Consider the following 18909-nt stretch of genomic DNA (forward strand, 5'->3'; position numbering starts at 1 on the left):
CAAAATTTGTAGAGAATTTAGTATTCTACAATATTGATAATAAATACAAATAGCAAAAAACCCATAGGAAATGAGATATTTCCAAAAAAAGCGCAAAAAACCGATTTTTGTGACCTTTGACCTTAAAATTTAATAGTTGCTTACACCCTACCATATGTAGGTTTTGAGACAACTTTTAGGGTGTCAATATACAAGTATTTACAGACTTACAGCTGGGTATCTCTAATTCCGAGATTCTTACCTAATTTAAGCTTAAATGACTGGACTAAGAGCATTAATTATTAGTTAACCTCGCAGAGTAATCGTCCGACCTTCGGTCAACTGGGCAGTTAATCAAAACCAATTACCGCGAAAGCAGAAAGCGAATTAAGCTCGTACAAAGCTTCCGCCCTCAACTCTGAAGCTCGCACCGTGACACCCTAATTAAAAGGTTCGCGCGCTGTTTAGCTTTCAACACCGTGTGCAGTGCATCCGGTCCAAACGGGCCGATAACAAAATGTCTTCCCTCCTAATTAGGTCCATTTTTATCGAAGTTGACAAGTTTACGCATTGAGTATAGGTACGTAAAAATCTACAGTGTTTTATGGAAGCTTAGGACGAATGTATGTATATTCGTACTGAAAGCAATAAAATCTTTATAGAAGAAGAAACCATTCATCATACCAATATATGCTAGACCATGTCAGAAAGAAAGAATCTATATTTATTTGGCACCAAATAACATTAACATAATTGATTTTAATTACCTAAATAATGTAGTGTCCGACCGAATGTTCGGTTTCGGTTTCGTTTTCGGTTGAGTTTCGGTAAAAACACGAGTTTCGGTTTAGTTTCGTTTTCGGCGGCAAACTTGCCGAAACTACGACCGAAACCGAATGTGCATTCGGGAGTTTCCGCGCTGTTATCGGTCATGTTCGGCGCGTTGAATGAGTGGATGAATCCGATCAGAGCCAATGTCGTGATTCGCTCGCTTGTTTGTTTGCTGTTAGTTTTGTTTTGTTGTGGTGGCGAGTTTTCGAGTGATTTATTTTGAATTTGGTAAATTTTATCTCGTTTTATGTCGTTAAAACATAAGAGCGGGTGTAAACATAAAAAAAAATATTCAATATGACTGATAAAAGTATAATCAAGTTTAATCTAACCTATAATTTTTTTTTGGTTCGCAAATGCTATACGTAAACAAATATTAGTTACTAAGTAGTTAGTAATGACTATAGTGCATTTCATGGTGATAATAAGTATTATGGATTCAGAGTTTCAAAGTTCATTTTAGTATTTATCACCAACGTATCCAAGTGGCAAGTACATTAGATACTAACTTACGTACTACCAATTTTGTTTTGAGAAATTATTAAGGTAAAAGACCCGACCATGGGACGGGTTATGTAGATGTCCTGAATATTGCGAGTAATTAAAAAAAATTCTAGACTATAAATCCTTCTTTTTCTTTTTTAATACATAATTTGATACCTTTTAGAGTAAAAAGACACTGTATAAGTTCAATTTTAATGCAATTTAAAGAGAAAACAATAAAGACTGACTGATTATAATAACATTTTCTTTATTTTTCCCTCAAAATATGAGCCTTGTAAGGAAGTTTCGGTTTCGGTTTCGGCCGAAATAGACACCGTTGCCGAAATTAGTTTTCGGTTTCGGTTTCGGTCGTAAAACTAGTTTCGGTCGGACACTAAAATAATGTTGTATAACCAATCATGTCGCCGTAATCAGCTCTGTCGTCGCATTTCTTTTTCACAATCAGTTCATTTTATGCCTAAACTGGTCATAAATAGACCGGCTATTTATACATAGGATGTCATAACCAAAAACAGTTGAAACGAGCGGAGTTGTGAAAGTGTTTTCTAATTTATGGTTCGTATTTCATTGGCCAAATAAAAATAACTTTCAGCAATTGACCCTCAGTCCGCCACCAGTCAATATTGGACTAGTCCAAATCTGCAAAAAAAGATCACACCAAAAGACCCGCGGCCACTATCCAAATGGCGCCGTAATTAATGTTGGAGTGAAATGAAATGATAAACTGAAATAAAATCAGGAACTGAAAGCGATCTGTGATGTAAAACATGTTCGCGCCACGTCCCAATATACGAGTAACTCTGATGCAACATCTTTATTCGCGCAGGTAATGAAATTCGTTACAGAATGTTTAGAATTAGATTCGTTGTTTCGAAAGACAATTTCATAACTTAATGTTAACGAATAGATATTATTAGAAAAAATATATTTCTGATTAATATTATTATTTTATGTTAGTTCCTCTTTCTCTCACAAAGTATGATTCTGATTTTATCGGATACTTATCACGTCACTGTAGTATCACTACAAAAACTTGCATATGAATAATTAATTTAGATTAATGAACTAATTTTACTTCTGTCTAGAATAATTTTAATTTATTTTTCGTGAAGTCTACTTTTTTCTTATATTTACTTACAAATTAAACCCTTTTTAATTCCTTTTGTTAAATATTCTCTTTAAATTATTGTCGAGAACGTCCATCATAAAACCTTCCAAGGAATGCATGAAAAAAGCTCTTCCTCCTCACGGCTCGTCGATATTTAACTCTGCTTTTTTTCTGTGAACAATTAAGTACTTAGTCAAGAGTATTTTCATGATATTTAATTTCATATTATTAACCATACAACCGGATATCATACCATTAAGTAGCGAAGGCATTTCTATAAACGTCTTCCTTGTATCAGTGAACATAATATTAGGAAAAAATAGTTGTTTATAATTTTTATACATTCACTTGAAACTTGTGCATTTGGTTTTCTTGAATAAATATGGCTACAAAATAAATGAGTAGAAAATGACATTACTTGTACAGCACAATTGGTTTATTTTTATTCAAAGCATTTCAACAGCCACCAAAATTTAGAGTTCTTTCCCATAACGTATGAGATGCATACGCATTACGCACCCTATCTCAATAATCCGGGTGATTGGCGGCCGTAGGTCCGCTACTATTATGGGCAAGCTGCGTCCATCGCGTATAAATTGTGTTAGGGTGGAAACCCTTTGCTGATTGGGAAATATGAGCAGACCACAAATTTCCAGTTGGCTGATTTTATATTATTCTCCGAGTGGACCTGGACTCTATTTGTTTATCACTAATTATTGTAAAGTAGGTACAGTATAGTAAAGGTAGTTAGGATGTCCAATAATGTAACATAAGCTAACAGGTGACACTATTTGCATTGTGTGATCTACGAGTAACAGTATCATAAGAAAGATCTATCGGTTGAGAACAAGAACTTTTACTGCGCCAAAGTTTTTTAAAGTTGGCTTTAATTAGGTTAAAAATAGTGAAGTATCGCTTATTAAGTTATATTAACTGACATCATTTTCTAGCTACACTTTCCCAATTAGCCAAAACTTATTTGAAACTCAAACAGTCATGATAAGTTTGGAAACTCATTGAAACAGTAAAAGTGTTACTGTGCGAGAGCGATTGCCAACTAGTCATTGTAAATATGAATTACTTAAAATTTCACGAGTTCACTCTTACATTCTACTTTTGAGTTGGTAATTCATACAGTTTAATATGAGTCCACATAAATATAAACTACATCCCATTTCGCAGAAAAAGCAATTATTTCTGAATTCATAAACCGTAAAGAACTGTAAGCCACTTTCATTGCGAAATCAGTATAATACATCAAAGTGCAAAAAAAAATCGTTTTAAAATTGTTCTGGGAAAATGGTGTCGAATGTTATAAAGCTGACATTAGGTCAGCTGTATAACTGTATTTGGTTTGCAAACTTGTCATTGCATATTTTTATTGCTTTTGCCTCACCCACAAGTTCCAGCGTTCGTATTTGTGTGAAGGCTTCCTATCGCTGATGCATCGAGTCAACAAAAGCGAACCGGGCCAAGGGTTGTCGGGGGCGGGTCGAGCAATCGATTAAAGATTATCTTTATTGACTTGTTGCCTATGGAACAGTATAAACTGACTGCTGCATTTCATGCCGCCGCCTTCTCCGTGACAAAAGCCCGTGTAACTGGGGCGAGCGTGGACCAAAAGGGGCCGCTAGTTATTGGATGAATTCCTTTTATTAGTTCCTCAGCAATCGCCTAAGGCAGCAGCAATATAAATTCAGCAATAGCTATGAAAACGGACCGTATTGCACTCGTCATATTAAACGAATACTTATTAAAACTTTAATCACCCCACACGTGATGGGCTGGCAGGCACTTGATTCAAAAACTCATAATATTTTCAGGGATAGGGTTTGAGCTTATACGGGGTTCAAAATGTAACGTATTTTTGTACGTTTCAGTCGCGAAGCTAATGAAGTTGTTGGAGGGGTGTAACCCGCTCTCTCAAATTGACAGATATTCATAACCGAAGCATTTTTCAATATCAGTTTTATTCAAATATTTTTGTCGGGAATATTTTTACGGGCAAATGAAAATTTCATATTTGGACGTCACAACTAGTTGGCTGTAATTTTATGATACGAGAACTCTTTAGTAGTAAATCGAATCGCAACGGAGTTAAACTGAAATGCCATTGGAATAATCTGATCGGAATCCATGTTGACTAATTGGCACTTAGACGAAGCTGTCGCGTTGTTCCACTATTTTACCTGGTATTGAGAGGAGTTATTTAATAATCACAATATCCGATATTGGAGAGTGGATTGTTTCATCAATGATTTTTTACTAGCGCACTTTCTGCTGAGTGGGGTTGGATGTAAACTCTACATTATGTTTATTTTCTTGCTTTTTGAAAAAAATCTTCGATTGTTAAGTATCCTTTGGGTATTATTATAAGCAGTAGCTATAAGTATTCAACCATTAAATATATTTTATAAAAATTTAGTTGGAAAATCGTGACTTCGATATAAATCTATAAAGCTCAGTTATACCTACTCAGAAACAATAAGTTCGCCTATAAAAAAACTTACGGTGTTTTACTACTCGTGTATCAAATAAAGATTGCGGCATTCAAGAAAAATGGAGCAAACTGCGAGCAAATATTATGTTTTATCAAGATAATGCATCGCACACAAAGCCCGTCGCGATGGCCGCCGAGTGCCGACCAAGCTTGGACTGCTTGAGCACCTGCAAGCCTGTCAGTGTGTCCTATTTTATGGCCCCGGCACTTTATTAGTGTAGTGATGACAGTGTCTGAAATTTTAGCAAGGATGTTGAATAGTTAGAGCATAAAGACTTTTGTGGAATCTTACGAAGTTAAGTAGGTCCATTTACATTACCTACTTACTCTAAATATGTAAACGAATGAAGACATTTATTATGTTATTAAACAGTCTCGCTGATTAGCGACATCTCCATCCCCTATGCGCCACCTCATTCGGAATAAATCAAGATTAAAGTTTTGAAGTTGACGGCGAGTAGCGGGCGCCTGCCACTCGCGGCTGGGCCTCGAGCGACGCGTAATTTTAGTTTTCAAATAACATTCCTTTAATTGGCCTTGAAGTTGCAAATAAATAACTTGCAAAACATATAATTTTCTCCGCGTGGCGTCACAGAGGAGAAGCCTTCTAACGAGCTCGCTCGCTTTCCACTGACGGAAATAGCCTGAATTGATAAAGCAATGTGACCTTTTAGTGCTTGCTTGATATTTCATCTACAGGACGTAGGAAAGGACCAAACCTGAAAAGTAATCTCAGATCAAAATCGCTTTCCTTTTTATTGAAACTTATAACATTTTATTCCACTCCTCTATATTCAGCATACAGTCAGTATGTTATAGTGTCAGAGTCATTTAAACTAATTAGTTTATCAATATTATTCTAATTACCAAATAACATAAAAAAATACAAATTCCTGCATAAATGAAGAGTGATGCTACCGTCAAAGTGCCCGTGTCCCTAGCGCCCTGTAAAGGTTACCTCAAGGGTGACCAATTCATCAATAGAATTCAATAGAAATCAATTTGCTGAAGATTTATTTTCAATCCCTTATGTTAAATGAAAATCGTCCCACAGACCTAATTCAAGGTTGATTTGCTACAGAATATTCTGTATAATTTTAATATTGAATCAGAAGTAGCTCATTCCTCAAGTTTGTTTGCTACACTGATTCTTGGAACAATATTTACAAGAATAATTGCCTAATGGATTCGAAGGATTCGAATCTGTTGTGAAAACAAATTAGTGAAGTGTTAGTCCTAGGGTAATTAAATAAGTTACGTAACTAAATGCAAGTAATTTTAATACTTATTAAATAAGGTTCATATTGCTTAATCAATAACATTATATCGTTAAACCAGCGCAAAGTTTGATGTTCGTTATTCGAGTGAGGGACATGAACCGTAGCTGCTACAACGCTACGTCAATTTGCTACGTAATCGTAGTCACGCCGGCGGGCGAGCGTACTACGATAGCTACGAATTACATGACAGCTGGAATGGATTCTATCGCAGTGCCTAGTATTTATTTTGCTGCCAATTGATATTTGTTTCAACAGAACAGAAGTGTACACGTTTGCTTTGTCCACATACGGCTTTAGACTATTGTGTTTCCGTGCCCAGTTTTATTTGGTGCAGTACCTATTTTTTAATAACAGTGCACCCGAAACCTGGCGGCTTTGCGTTTTAGCCCAAAAATAGAAAGCGTTGAATATAAATAAATACTGGCAAACCGAGTTAAACCCTGTAAATTTGTATTTTGATATGCGGGATTTTCTTTTGTTGTTTTCAAATTGCTGATAGTGTGAAGCAGGAATAACATGAAAATAGTGGCACAATATTCATGAGCTTTGAGACTGTAGCTTTGACAGCGATAACAATAAAACGCTTTTACGACGATGCGGGCTCATTCAGTTGGAGCGAGTCGAATTTAGATTGCCGGTCAGAGCAAACTTGCCGTTGAAGCACTTATTTACATACCTACTTATTTTTGTAGTGGCTGATTATCTGTAATCATACCTGCCCACGTTGTATAAAACACTATCTAAACAACTTCATTTGAAAAAAAATCCTTTCGTAACTTGTTTCTTCTCATTTTACTTACCAGACATATTGAGTCTATAGCCTCGGCTTACGGGTATGTTAATAACTGTCTACAATAACGTATCGTCGCAAAAGCCTTTGAGATACGATTATGAATATCAGCCGAGCGCAAGCGGATGACATGCTCAATTAAGACCAGACTTATGAGATCCCGTCTCAGACTGGCAGGTTATTCCTATGTGCTTTCTTATAATAACGCTGCGTTTTAAAAATATGTCTCCTTACGAGCCCGAGTGTTATCAATAAAGGCAGAGAGGCAATTTCAAGACAAACAGGTCGTTTTAAATATACTTTTATTACCAACTTTCCCCGTCGTAGCGGTTTTTACTCGTATGGGTATTTATAATACCAACATTTAAATAATAATTTCCTCCATATTGTTTCTATGAAAACTCATACTATACTTACCGAGTTACAATGTTGTTTTGGTCGACTTCATTATAATAATTGACTGTTTCATGGAATCATTGTTAATTATCATTATTATAATTGCATGTTACCCAAATGAAATATTTCTGGAATTGCTTATGATAGGTACCTGGATTATTATTTCGCTGGAAGACATCATCATTGTTTGTATCTGTAAAAGGCTTATCATGGAAATATACACAGCTCGGAGGGTATAATATGGTGCTTGCACGAGCTGAAATCCTCGCCTCCGGCGCCGCGCGCTGAGGCGTGTGTTTTGCAGCTTATTTTTATTTCTGGCGACCAGCAGTCCTCGAGCGATGTTATCGGAACAAAAAATCCTAATCCAGGAGCCAGTTTCATGAAATATTTCACTGTTACTCGATCCTCCAGTCAGTGAAACGAGTGGAGGATCCAGTAACAGTGGAATATACTAGATAAATACCCTTAAGGGCTCTTCTCTCTGCCTACTCATGAGCGTTTTATAATAATTCAATGCGAGCCCGGCTTGGACAGAGACTTAACGTATTTCTTATGACTCCAAAGATGTGTGAATGAATCATGTAGCCTTAAAGTAATTTTTTGCCTTTCTGTCTTATTTTAGTGAGTTATTTGATGGTATCGAATTTATGCAGCATTAATAGCTACGTTTGCGTCCCATGTCGTTGAGGTATAAAATGTCTACTCTCTATTCGTTTAGTAATACAGCATCCGTTGTTATATTACTAAAAGTTAGAAATTGTACCTACTAAAAGTAAAAAACTGGGTCTAAATTGTTTTGTTTTATCATTTCAGTTAATTTATTTACGCATATCGGGTTGGATTATCTCATTTACATTGCAAATAGACATTTTGGAAAATCTCACGTGAGATTAGGGGGTGGGGGAGGGGGTCTGGCAAAATCTCATGAAATCTCACCAAGGGGGGCGGGGGGGTTAAAAAATAGCCAAAATTGTCTCACGTAATTAATGAACGCCCCCACATCTCATACAAGAGGCAATCTATTTCGATATTACTCGTATACTATTATTATTATAGATACTCGTAGTTTAGCAAACACTGGGTTTTAATTCAGCTCCCTGACTGACACTAAATTGATTAACCCTAAGTGAAGTAAAACCAATTTGAGGCTTTAACAGAGTAAGCTAGGTAATCTTTAACCCTCAGTTTGCATGGTGACTAAAACTTACGTTAAGTGTAAGGTGGAGACCCAGGGACTCCATATTTCAAATGAAGAAAAAATATACTAATACTTATAAAAGTAATATATTTTTTATTTGGTAACATAATATGGTTAATATACTATTAATTAGAAACAACAGAAATGGAAACATTAATTAAAATTCATTTAAAAAATAAAATTTTCATGAAGTTGTAAAAATCACATAAAAATCGACATAGGCATTTTGTACCTCTTAAATTTAGAAAAAAAATTAACCAAATTTTTTTTTCTCTCTAAATTATGTGGACATAACAGTCTTCTTGATAAATAATATGTAAAATGTTAGAAAAAAATTAACACGAAAAAACGTGCAATGGCTTAGTAGCTACTACGAGCAGCACATTGCCTGCCAACTTTTTCGAACAATACAAGCATATTTTTGTGAAATGAATTTCAAAATAAGCAGTCTTTCTTTTAATTCATCAAAACACATCATCAAAATACAAAATCATCAAAACAAATCTTTCGGGACGTAAGATGTAAAATCCTCTTCTTTTTCTTCATCGTCTGCATTTTCTTCTAGACTTTCTTGCCAGTCCCTCATATCTGAGGCCTCATTTCCATCTAACGTATTGATAAATCATGTATTGTGACTGTTTGATGCTTTTTTGATCCGCTCAAACCGTAAATAAACCATAATTTAAAAAAAATAATAATATCATAATAAAAATTTTTGTTACGCAAAGTGTATGGTGGAGTCCACGGGACTCCGCAAGTGTCAATTACTCAACTTTCTGTGATGCGCACGCAGACGACCTCTCGCCCCCGAGTTGGCCACGACACCAAAGGAAGCTACTCAAGCGCACAGCACTTTATTCGCGTATTGAAAAAAATTATGAACCAAAACAGTTTCACATGGAGTCCCTGGGACCTACCATGCACATTGAGGGTTAAATCAATCTATTTCAACCTTCGGCACGGAGAGGGGTTAAGCATCTGTCTAAAGTACCAGATCGCTGTTGTTACTTACTACTTAGGTATTGTTACCTTGATATTTGATTAAAACGAGCATTTCAAATCAAAAACATTCCCAACATCCGAAACCGGGTAAAATAACACGAGAAATAAAAATAATCGTCAATATTTTTTGCGAAATTGATTGCCCTGTAAGTACTTGCAGGATTTGGGTCAGGGTGAAAACTATGCTGGGAAAAGCGGCTGCTAGAAAGCAGTCGGAAAAAACTTCCTCTATTCTTCCTTCACTTAACTCACATGTAAAAGTACTTGCATAAAAGTAATTTTGTATGTCCATACTAGCCGAAAAATTGCTTAAAACACGCGATCTTAACACTAATCTTTCTAAAAGAACAACACTCCCAACTTACGGATCCTCGATCCCAAAAATGTTGACTTAAATACCTTCTTCAAACAAAATGTTTGAAACTGGGCCCTGAGCGATTATAATATTCAAGAGTTGCGGTAAGAGTAAATCATACTTAATTTGTATAAATTAGAATGGTCTATTTGCACGAGTTGAATTTGCTTTTTCTGTTTAAAGATTATTTTTATCGTCTTCAGTAGGTAAAGTAGATGGGTATAAAGTTTTGGTCATAATTCATCTGATACTGAACGTGTAATACGAGTACAAAACGACGAGAAAATGCTGCTATAAATACTTATTGATTTTGCAAGCCAGTTCGTTGCTCCGCATTAGGCCGCGGAAACAAAACTGAAGTCTTCCGTGAGCAAATGTGTCTCGGCACGTTTCTCTTGGAGGATGAAGTCCCGCGTCTGAAGGGAGCTCGCCGTCACCAGCCGTCACTTGCCGGATGCGTCTGCTTTGTTTGTTAACAGCGGCCATTATGCTGCCGGCGTTATTTCCTGGGGAACTTTTATGCTATTAATTATACGCCTGACAGTCTGAGGATAGGTAATTTTAAAAGGCTTTACAGACAGCTGAATAAAGATAAAGGCTCTTATGTGCTTTGGATCCGACAATTTACGGTAATTTGTGTTTAAATATCAAACTGACAAAGTATAACATTCATTTATAAAGCAGCTGAAAATAGTTTTCATCTGGTGATGATGCCTCGAGTCAATATGTATTTCTATTTCAGACATGTTTCTAATTTTTGAAATACTAGAGTAAACCAATCTTTTATCGCTGTAAATGAAAGAGGTTATTAACTCTTGAGTAATTTATAGCTGTTTTGCTAAAAAATGTGTGCCATAAGAAAATCCCAGTTGCCCTTGGGAAATCAAAAGGCTTCCAAAAAAATCGCGTCATTTTCCAAAATTATTTCTAATCCAGCTCCAGAATCTCGAAAGGGTGCGAAATATGTTGGAAAATAGAAAAAAATAAATCACTTATATCGTAATTATATTTCGGGAACTCGTTTTCAGCCCGTTCTGTGATATATGTTTAAAAAATGTTACAGGCTTTGATTTATTTGGCTTCCTCTCTGGAATTTCATTGGGCAAATATTTGCTCGCACCTTGGTTTGTATTTTGTAGTACTTTGTAAGCTAATGGATCAATTAATCGTAGGAATATAAAAAAAAAATTAAATCCAATTTGTTGTTACATTTAATATTGAACATTACTATAAGCGTCAGTTTTTAGTAAGTATACTGTTTGTGATAAAAAATGTATTAAACAGAATCAGATGTACCTAACGCAATTTGTGTATAAACAAATAAACTTTACCTAGCTTATCTAATAATCTAACAAGTTACGAGTATTTACGAATTCTTGGAAGAATTGAGATTTGTTTTCAGAATTTATAACGAATGAGAGTTTATAAGTTCTCGTGAAGTGCGCTCGCAAGAGCTTACTGAAATCGCAGGATAATGAAAGAGTTTTCACTTAGAATTTCGTGCGAAGTAGTTTCTGCGAATATAAATTAAAATATATAGTTAAAGTAGTGTTTATTTAAATTTCAAAAAAGTAACATTTCGAAAAAAATACACAAAAAAAAGATAAAAATAAGCAATCCAGTAAAAAATACGTATTAACGTATTTCATCAAATGTACACAATCATCATGCGACCGAGCCGACAATACCGAGTGAGAACAATGCTGCCGTGTTGGGGTAGCTTTATTTTTGATATCGCATTCACGCACTGACAAATAGTAAGCGCCTGCATTGATTGAGCCTTATTGGCGATATCCCTTGCAAACGGGGCTGTGACAGGTGAAACGAGGGCGGCGTTATGCGGTTAGAGTTGTTTAATTCATTTTAGTGGACTTAGTCCTGGTTATAACAAAATTAAGTGCATCGGTACAATGGGAGGCTGCAAGCGGAATTTAATTAACATATTCTTGAGATGACGTATCCTCTCCCTCAAACTGGCTAACTGTGCCCGCAACTTCGAGCGCATGGAAGTCCTTATACTCCTATTAATAACCCATGGATTTATTTACATCTCAGAATTTACAATAAGTATTTACTGAGATTTTCAGTGATACAGAGACAGTTTTTCAGTCGATAAGTAGGTGTATCTCTCGATTTGAACCCTATCTTTTTTCTCAATGAGCACAGAATGACTCTTTCTACAATGTGTTATTTTTAAACAATAAGGGTTGATTCTACTGCTCAAATGCAACAACTTTTCCCAAGATACCGAAGTAAATATATTATAATTATTAAACAACTACCTATACATACAATGATCACCAATCACTTGTAGGGAACGCCATTTTTTTGAGAATTTGAAATTGGTCCTATAGGAAAAATAATTGCATTTGGGCAGTTGAATCAGTCCTTTTTGTTTCATCAAGTATGTATATTTGTATCAGAAGATTATCCTCTACTTGTTCTTGATTTGCCTCCATTGCTGTTACAAAATGATACCTTTAACTGATGTTCCCGTGAGCAGGGAGTACCCGTGCGACCACTACACGGCGATCATCAACGTGACGCTCATGTGCACGGGCTGCCCGCGCGCGCCGGTGCACGAGAGCGCGCTGCAGCTGCTGCAGCTGCTGGACAAGCGCTTCTTCGGCTCCGTGGGCCCGCTGCCTGCCGACGACGACGCCGGTAAGTTTAAAAAAATATCCATAGCAATGCAGGCGTTTGACTGCAATCGCACCTGGTGTTTGGAGAGATGCAGTCTATGATGGCCCTGTAAGTGCATTCAGGCCTTAAAATTTCCCGGATTATAGTGTTCGGGAAAGAGCGAATTCCAGACCCTAGCTGTTCGCGTCATAAGAGTTGCGGCCTGGTTGAGAACTAACGCTTCTCTGACGATGTAGTCTTTGCAGCGTGGGTGAAGGTGCTAGCAGGTTCATAGGTTCCTCGACATCGAGGCGAGACGACTGACGACGACAGCGCAGAAACTATTGTTGGAACTCAGGCTTCTTTGACAGCTGTGGCCGTTGAAGGAACCAGCAGATTCTCCAGTAGGTCAACGAGCAACTCAGACAATGAAACTAAAAGCATTCTTCAATAGTTATAGTCCTTAGAACACGAAATTAAGGTTAAGAGATATTCTTCAGCATCGCGGGATGCCACGTCAGCGGGCGACAAAAACGGTAAGATTTATTTTATTTATTTATTTAAGGTAAAGATAAGACATCCCAAATATTTGAGTAACAGTTAACCATCATCGTTGGTGGTTTTTTAAACATGCATCTACCAAACATTCAAAGCGTAAAAAACTGGAATTGACTTGTATCGCGCAAAACACTGAAGAAAAAGAACTAAGCGTATCTATTGAATTAGTCGCTTCTGGTCGACTGGATTAGTCGCCCAGCGGCGACAAACGATGTTATGTTGCCGGCATTGACACCGCGAAAATAATTTAAATAATTTTGACGTAAATGAAATTGTCGCCGGGTTGCCGTGTGATAAGCTCTACGTTAGAGTGAAAAAAAAAAAGATGGGAACGGTATTCCGTGTGATGTGTCAGAACGGGGGCTTTTACAGTAAACCGTTCTGGCTCAGACTTCAAACCTTGTTTGATCAACCACTTGGTATAAGGTAAGTATGCAGTACACATGTATTGTTATTGTCATAGGTACTGTACGAGATACGTTCCAAAAATTTTTGATTTCCATGCGCCAAAAATATTTGTTTACAAAGTAGTAAATAACACGGGCGTATGTATTAACCACAGCTTAGAATAACTCGTTTCTTTTTAAAAGGTAGTTGGCGCAACTTAATTTCATGTTTAGTTTGCGTCTGACACGCGTATACGTGGGGAGCTTTTACGCCTTTTACACAACAAAAGTACAAGAAAATATTTTATTTTCTTATAATGTTGCATGTTCTTGAAACTTACATATTTAGGATCTACTCAAAACTTGTCAGTCAGACATTGATAGTAGTTTATTGCGTGAAATATTTTATTGTAGCATGCGATGCGTAGCGATATCGTATTTAGTTCGCGTCATGTCCCTTTCGATGTTATCAAATTACAATATTCTAATAATTTTACTTACTTACAAAGCGTGTAAATAACTTGTGTGTAAAGTCTTGAAATTATGATATTGATGGTAACGTAATTATTGAGACCAAAATTTTTCAAACGTCATCGAAGGTTTGGTCCTGCATTATTCATTCCTCAGCACCTGACTTACCAAAGAGCCCTTCTTATAAATGAGCCGAGGCTTGCGCAGAATGGTTACAAATTCCGTCAACAATTATAAAGCATTTTCCAGGGGAAGCGCAAATTGTGGTCTGCGCCAAACAAAGTGTCTGCGCCCGCCGCGGAGCCCGACTAAGTTTCTTTATCAAATCTTATACACTCAGAAAACTTATCCTTAAAGGTTAACAACACAAGCTATGATAACAATTAAATTGGATGTAAACAAAGTAGAATAATTTTCCTCGGATGGTTCGTTTGGTATAACAAGATTTATTATAGAAGAGACGTTATTATAACATCACAGTGCACAGCGTTTTAGAGGTTTCTTTGATCAACAAAGGCTAGACACAGGATGTTGTCTGCGTTATTGCGAGAAGGAAAAATACGGGGCCTGAACAAATTTCTTCTTTCAGAAAAATGAAAGATAGAGGCGATGTAATTTCGCCAGAAACTGATGACAACTAAAATCATAATTGATGTTGTAGATTTTCAGAAATCAAACACCTGGGGATTGTTATGTTTGTTATAGATTTAGTTTAGATAAACCATGTTTATGAAATCTTTACGCAATTGTAACTTGTTGATTAAATATTTGTTGACTAAATAATCCATCAAGTAGGTATTTTTTATAGTTAAAGTTTCTTATAGTTTTATCAATATTAACTTCTAATATGCAAATATTATCTGATTGATGTTCATTTATTAATTGAAATCATACGAACTTGAAAGATCAGTGTGATTAATTTGTATTTGAATTAAGTTTCTTCGACAAGATATAAAGGGCCTGGCCCGGCCTAAACTACAGCCTGCGCCCATAGAAATAGTTAATCCTCTTATACTAATAATTATTATTACAGTAACATCGAAATATACTGAATTACGAGTTATAACGTTGCCTCGTGTACACTACTGCCACGTAAATAACAATAATGGGTGTATGTAGTGTAATAATAATGAATAAGTTTGTTCCGTTCATTTGTTATTACTCATATTGTTCCACCGAGCGCTGCAGGAAGTTCCACGAATTCATTACGTGTCCGCATCAGAATATGTTATTTTAGTAAATATTTCAACGTTACTCCTCCAAATAATTGTTCGGAAATACATTCCCGTCTACTAAAATAATTAATGTTTAATGCCTACCATATTATTGTGTTCATTTATCGAAGGACTACTTAACTAACAAGGTTGTATTTTTTGAGCGTAATGAGTGTAATAGCCAGTTCTTTGGCACGCTAGTGTAACCCACAAATAACCTTACTGCGAGTTGAGAACTGATAATACATTTGAACCGATTAAGCGAAAAAGACAACGATGACTATCGCACGAGCCTTCCTCCTTGTCCGTAGCTTAGAAACTATAACAATAATTTATAAAAACCTTATTTTTTATTTCCATATCGACGAATCCAAAATAAATTAGCCAAATAATACGAGATCCCTGTTTTGCACGTTCATGCGTATTTGCCTAATTGTCTACATGGAAATCGTACTAATCGTAGATTCTCTAAATTGAAAATACCGTAGCAAATGTTGCCAATTAATCCGTAAAATTGGAATGCTTCATTTGTTTTGTTCGTGAAATCTGACCCATTGTTACCATAAACATTTTTACAATCGGCGAGGCTTCTGGAAGTTACGTTGATTAATGAAGTGCGTTGAGACCGATCGTCAATGAAGATTTGTATTCTGGAATAAGTCGACGACAAAATCCATCCATTGTCTGCTCCTCGTTTTACAAGGCTTTATTTCAGGATGCCCCAACCACGATAATTAGTGTGTCGTCAGGCGCTTTTTTATAATATTTACGTACGACCCGTGAAGCCCCTGCATGTAAAGGCCCGGAAAGGCCCTTGACACATCTCATTATTCCTTATCTCAGATGGCGCGGTGTCGCCGTCGTTAGCGCTGGCGGGCGCGGAATCATTTGACGTTCAATAATAGACGGCTCGCTGCCCGCACACATCAATGTAACCCTATAACACTACCTGTATTATAGGGTTCGAGTTCATTCATTCAAAGAAGGAGTACCTTGAGCTGTCTTGTTGGTGGTTGATGCGTCAAAGATGTTTCCATGACTTACTTATTAAAAGAAAAGTAAATGCATTACCTGGCCTATTTTAAACTCTTAATCCAATATAAGCAAGTATTCTTAATAACACACCAAATATTATTCAGTCGAGAGCGCCAAAACCGCCTAGTCCGTTATAACAAAAATTTTAGAAACGTCTTTAGAAATAACATACAATAACCACCAAGCAAAGAAAGCAGACAAAACAATACGTCGGCGAAGCATTGTATTGGTGCGCGAAATTAAATTCTTCTTCTAGACGATTTCTCGCTGCAATGGGTCGTGGCCATTATGTGGAAATGGACACACGACGACTTATATCAATTCTGGAGTCCTCACAATAACTTTAAAATTACTTATTTCAAATTTAGTTTAGCATTAAATCCGAACACCATCATCATAAAAACAAAATGTGTATCTGAAATAAACACAAAAAAACATGAAACTGAATTGCACTGAAAAATATCAGATCGGAATTGGTTATTCACAAAGGGAAAACCAATAAATTCTAGCTTTGGATATTTTACCCCACGTTGTAGTAAAAAAACTGATATCCAGGTAGTTTTATTTTGTGGTTGTGTATAAGTAAACACCGGATCAAAACAGAGCGGTGTGGTCAGCGGCGGGTTTCATTTCTCGCTCCATAAAATGCAAAAGCGGTGGCGAGTCCGGCACCCCACAGCGAGTCGCGGACGCTGCTGACGAGGGTGGCCCTGGTTTAATATTGTTCCCGTTTGTTGCCACTGCCTAACCGCCTAATTTGGTATTCAAAATCATCTAATTACGTCCTTTCGAATGAACTTCAGGTGCAATGTTTGCTCGCCTGCATCAATTAAAGCCTATTGCGCCGGGCGGGCGTGACGGCGGTTTTTATTCTATTTGCTGTCGCGCCGGGTAGCCGCCGTGGGGTGCGCCGGCGGGCGCTGCCAAAACTAATGAAACCGCTTCAATGTCAATCAAATTACCATAACGTATTGCATCTGATTGAAGAGCGAATCTATGCTTGTTCTACGTATAGGCACTTTGACATGTGCTTTATATCTATGAAAATTATTGTACATCACCATAATATAAAAAATGCTTTATACTCATAATAATTTTTAAAATAATTTCGTAAAAGTTACATTTTAAAGTACCCAAGAAACTGGGTCTCGTATTTTACTGATAAAATATTCTATTTATAAGTAGTCCAAGCATCAATGAAGTCTGCCGAACTTCGACGTCGGTGTCGCTTACGGCTCGTTAAATTATCATCGCAACAACTTTTATGTAATAAATTTAATAAATCTGTTACCCTAATTAGACGTGAAGTATAATTACCTTCGTATTCGTACATGGCATTTCCGTCGCCGTCTAGATTTTGAACCTCCATAAAAACAATTTAACTCTACCGCGAAATCAATAAATTACATGCTTCAGGATACAGAACAGTGTATTTCGGACTATCAAATAAGCTTGTTTGGCTCTTATTGCAAAAATCGACTTGTACTTTGACAATTTCTTGAGAAAAGCCTCTAAGCTCGCGCTTCAGTAGCTTACTGGCTGTAGTCGCCAGATGTAAATGTTTGCGCGGCAGATGCCTCTCCGAGATAAATACCTGTCGAGCGGAAGTTACCAATAATGCTGAAATAATTGTGTTTCTGTAGAATAACATTTGTTGAAATTGTGTCACATTTATATACGATTGGTAATATAATGTTTTAGAACATCTTAACAAGCTGTTCGGAAATTATAGATAGAAAATACGAGTAATTTCTACCACATGTATGAATGAGTCGCAGTCTCCTAAATCCTACTAAGATATAAATGTAAAATATGGCCAAATCCCCCTTCTGTTTCGGACATCAAACGCGCCTTATTGGGTTCAACCCCATCGACGTAGCCTCAGGTATGTGATCATTTAATGCGTAGTACTTCAGCGACGCTCCCTAGCCGGGGGATGACTCATGCGTCGCATGCACCGCGCTCGAGCTTAGCGAAATCTATAACTTGAGTTGATATATGCTGTATTTTGATTGCGTAATATTGCGCGTTGCTGGTTGCCGAAACGAATGCAAAGAAGTGACTCATACGTATGATTGTGTCTGGCTCTTTTTAAGTTTCATACACTTCAGCGCAGCGGTGATAATGCCTGTGGTTTTCTAGACCACGCATCGATTATAGTTATAGAATGAAAATATTTTTTACCAATTATTTGCCTTTGGCACACGAGTTGCCCTATGAATATAAAAGAGTTCAAGTTTATTTTGGAAAGATACCTTTTCTTTTCAGCTTTTGTTTATAAACTTTCTCATCCGAACTCCGAAATTGCCAGAAAAAGGATATCAACTACTGAAAGAGATTTCGATTCATATAATGATGTAATTTTGGTGTTATAAACGATGGCGTGTGTGAGTTGCGATCACGATACTTTTGTGTAAAACTTCTCCGCTTGTCCGCTCCGCACTGACCCCTGTCGCGGACAAAGGTTGTAAAGTGAGTTGTCAAACTGTACAGACTAATGGACATATCCTTTGCCCTTTTACTCCTTTCCCGTTTTTTCATCCATATCGCGAATTGCGTACAGCTCTGAACACGTCCTCCAGAGTTGAAATTTCAGTTTAAACGGAAGTTAACTAGAAACAAATTACTGTTTGTGACTAGAATTCATGTTTTCGATTTGGAGTAAAAAAAACTGCCA

The 18909-nt window shown here is 36.7% G+C and overlaps 1 protein-coding gene across 1 annotated transcript in view; it reads left to right on the plus strand.

The window, feature by feature from the left end:
- LOC135086997 (protein furry-like) overlaps positions 1-18909 on the plus strand; it is a 223151-nt gene that overhangs the window by 46824 nt on the left and 157418 nt on the right. The window contains exon 27 of the mRNA XM_063981854.1: positions 12450-12610. Within this exon, the coding sequence (XP_063837924.1) occupies positions 12450-12610 (161 nt within the window). The remainder of the gene's footprint in view (positions 1-12449; positions 12611-18909) is intronic.

This window comes from Ostrinia nubilalis, chromosome Z, assembly GCF_963855985.1.
Source record: "Ostrinia nubilalis chromosome Z, ilOstNubi1.1, whole genome shotgun sequence".
Taxonomy (NCBI): Eukaryota; Metazoa; Arthropoda; class Insecta; order Lepidoptera; family Crambidae; genus Ostrinia; species Ostrinia nubilalis.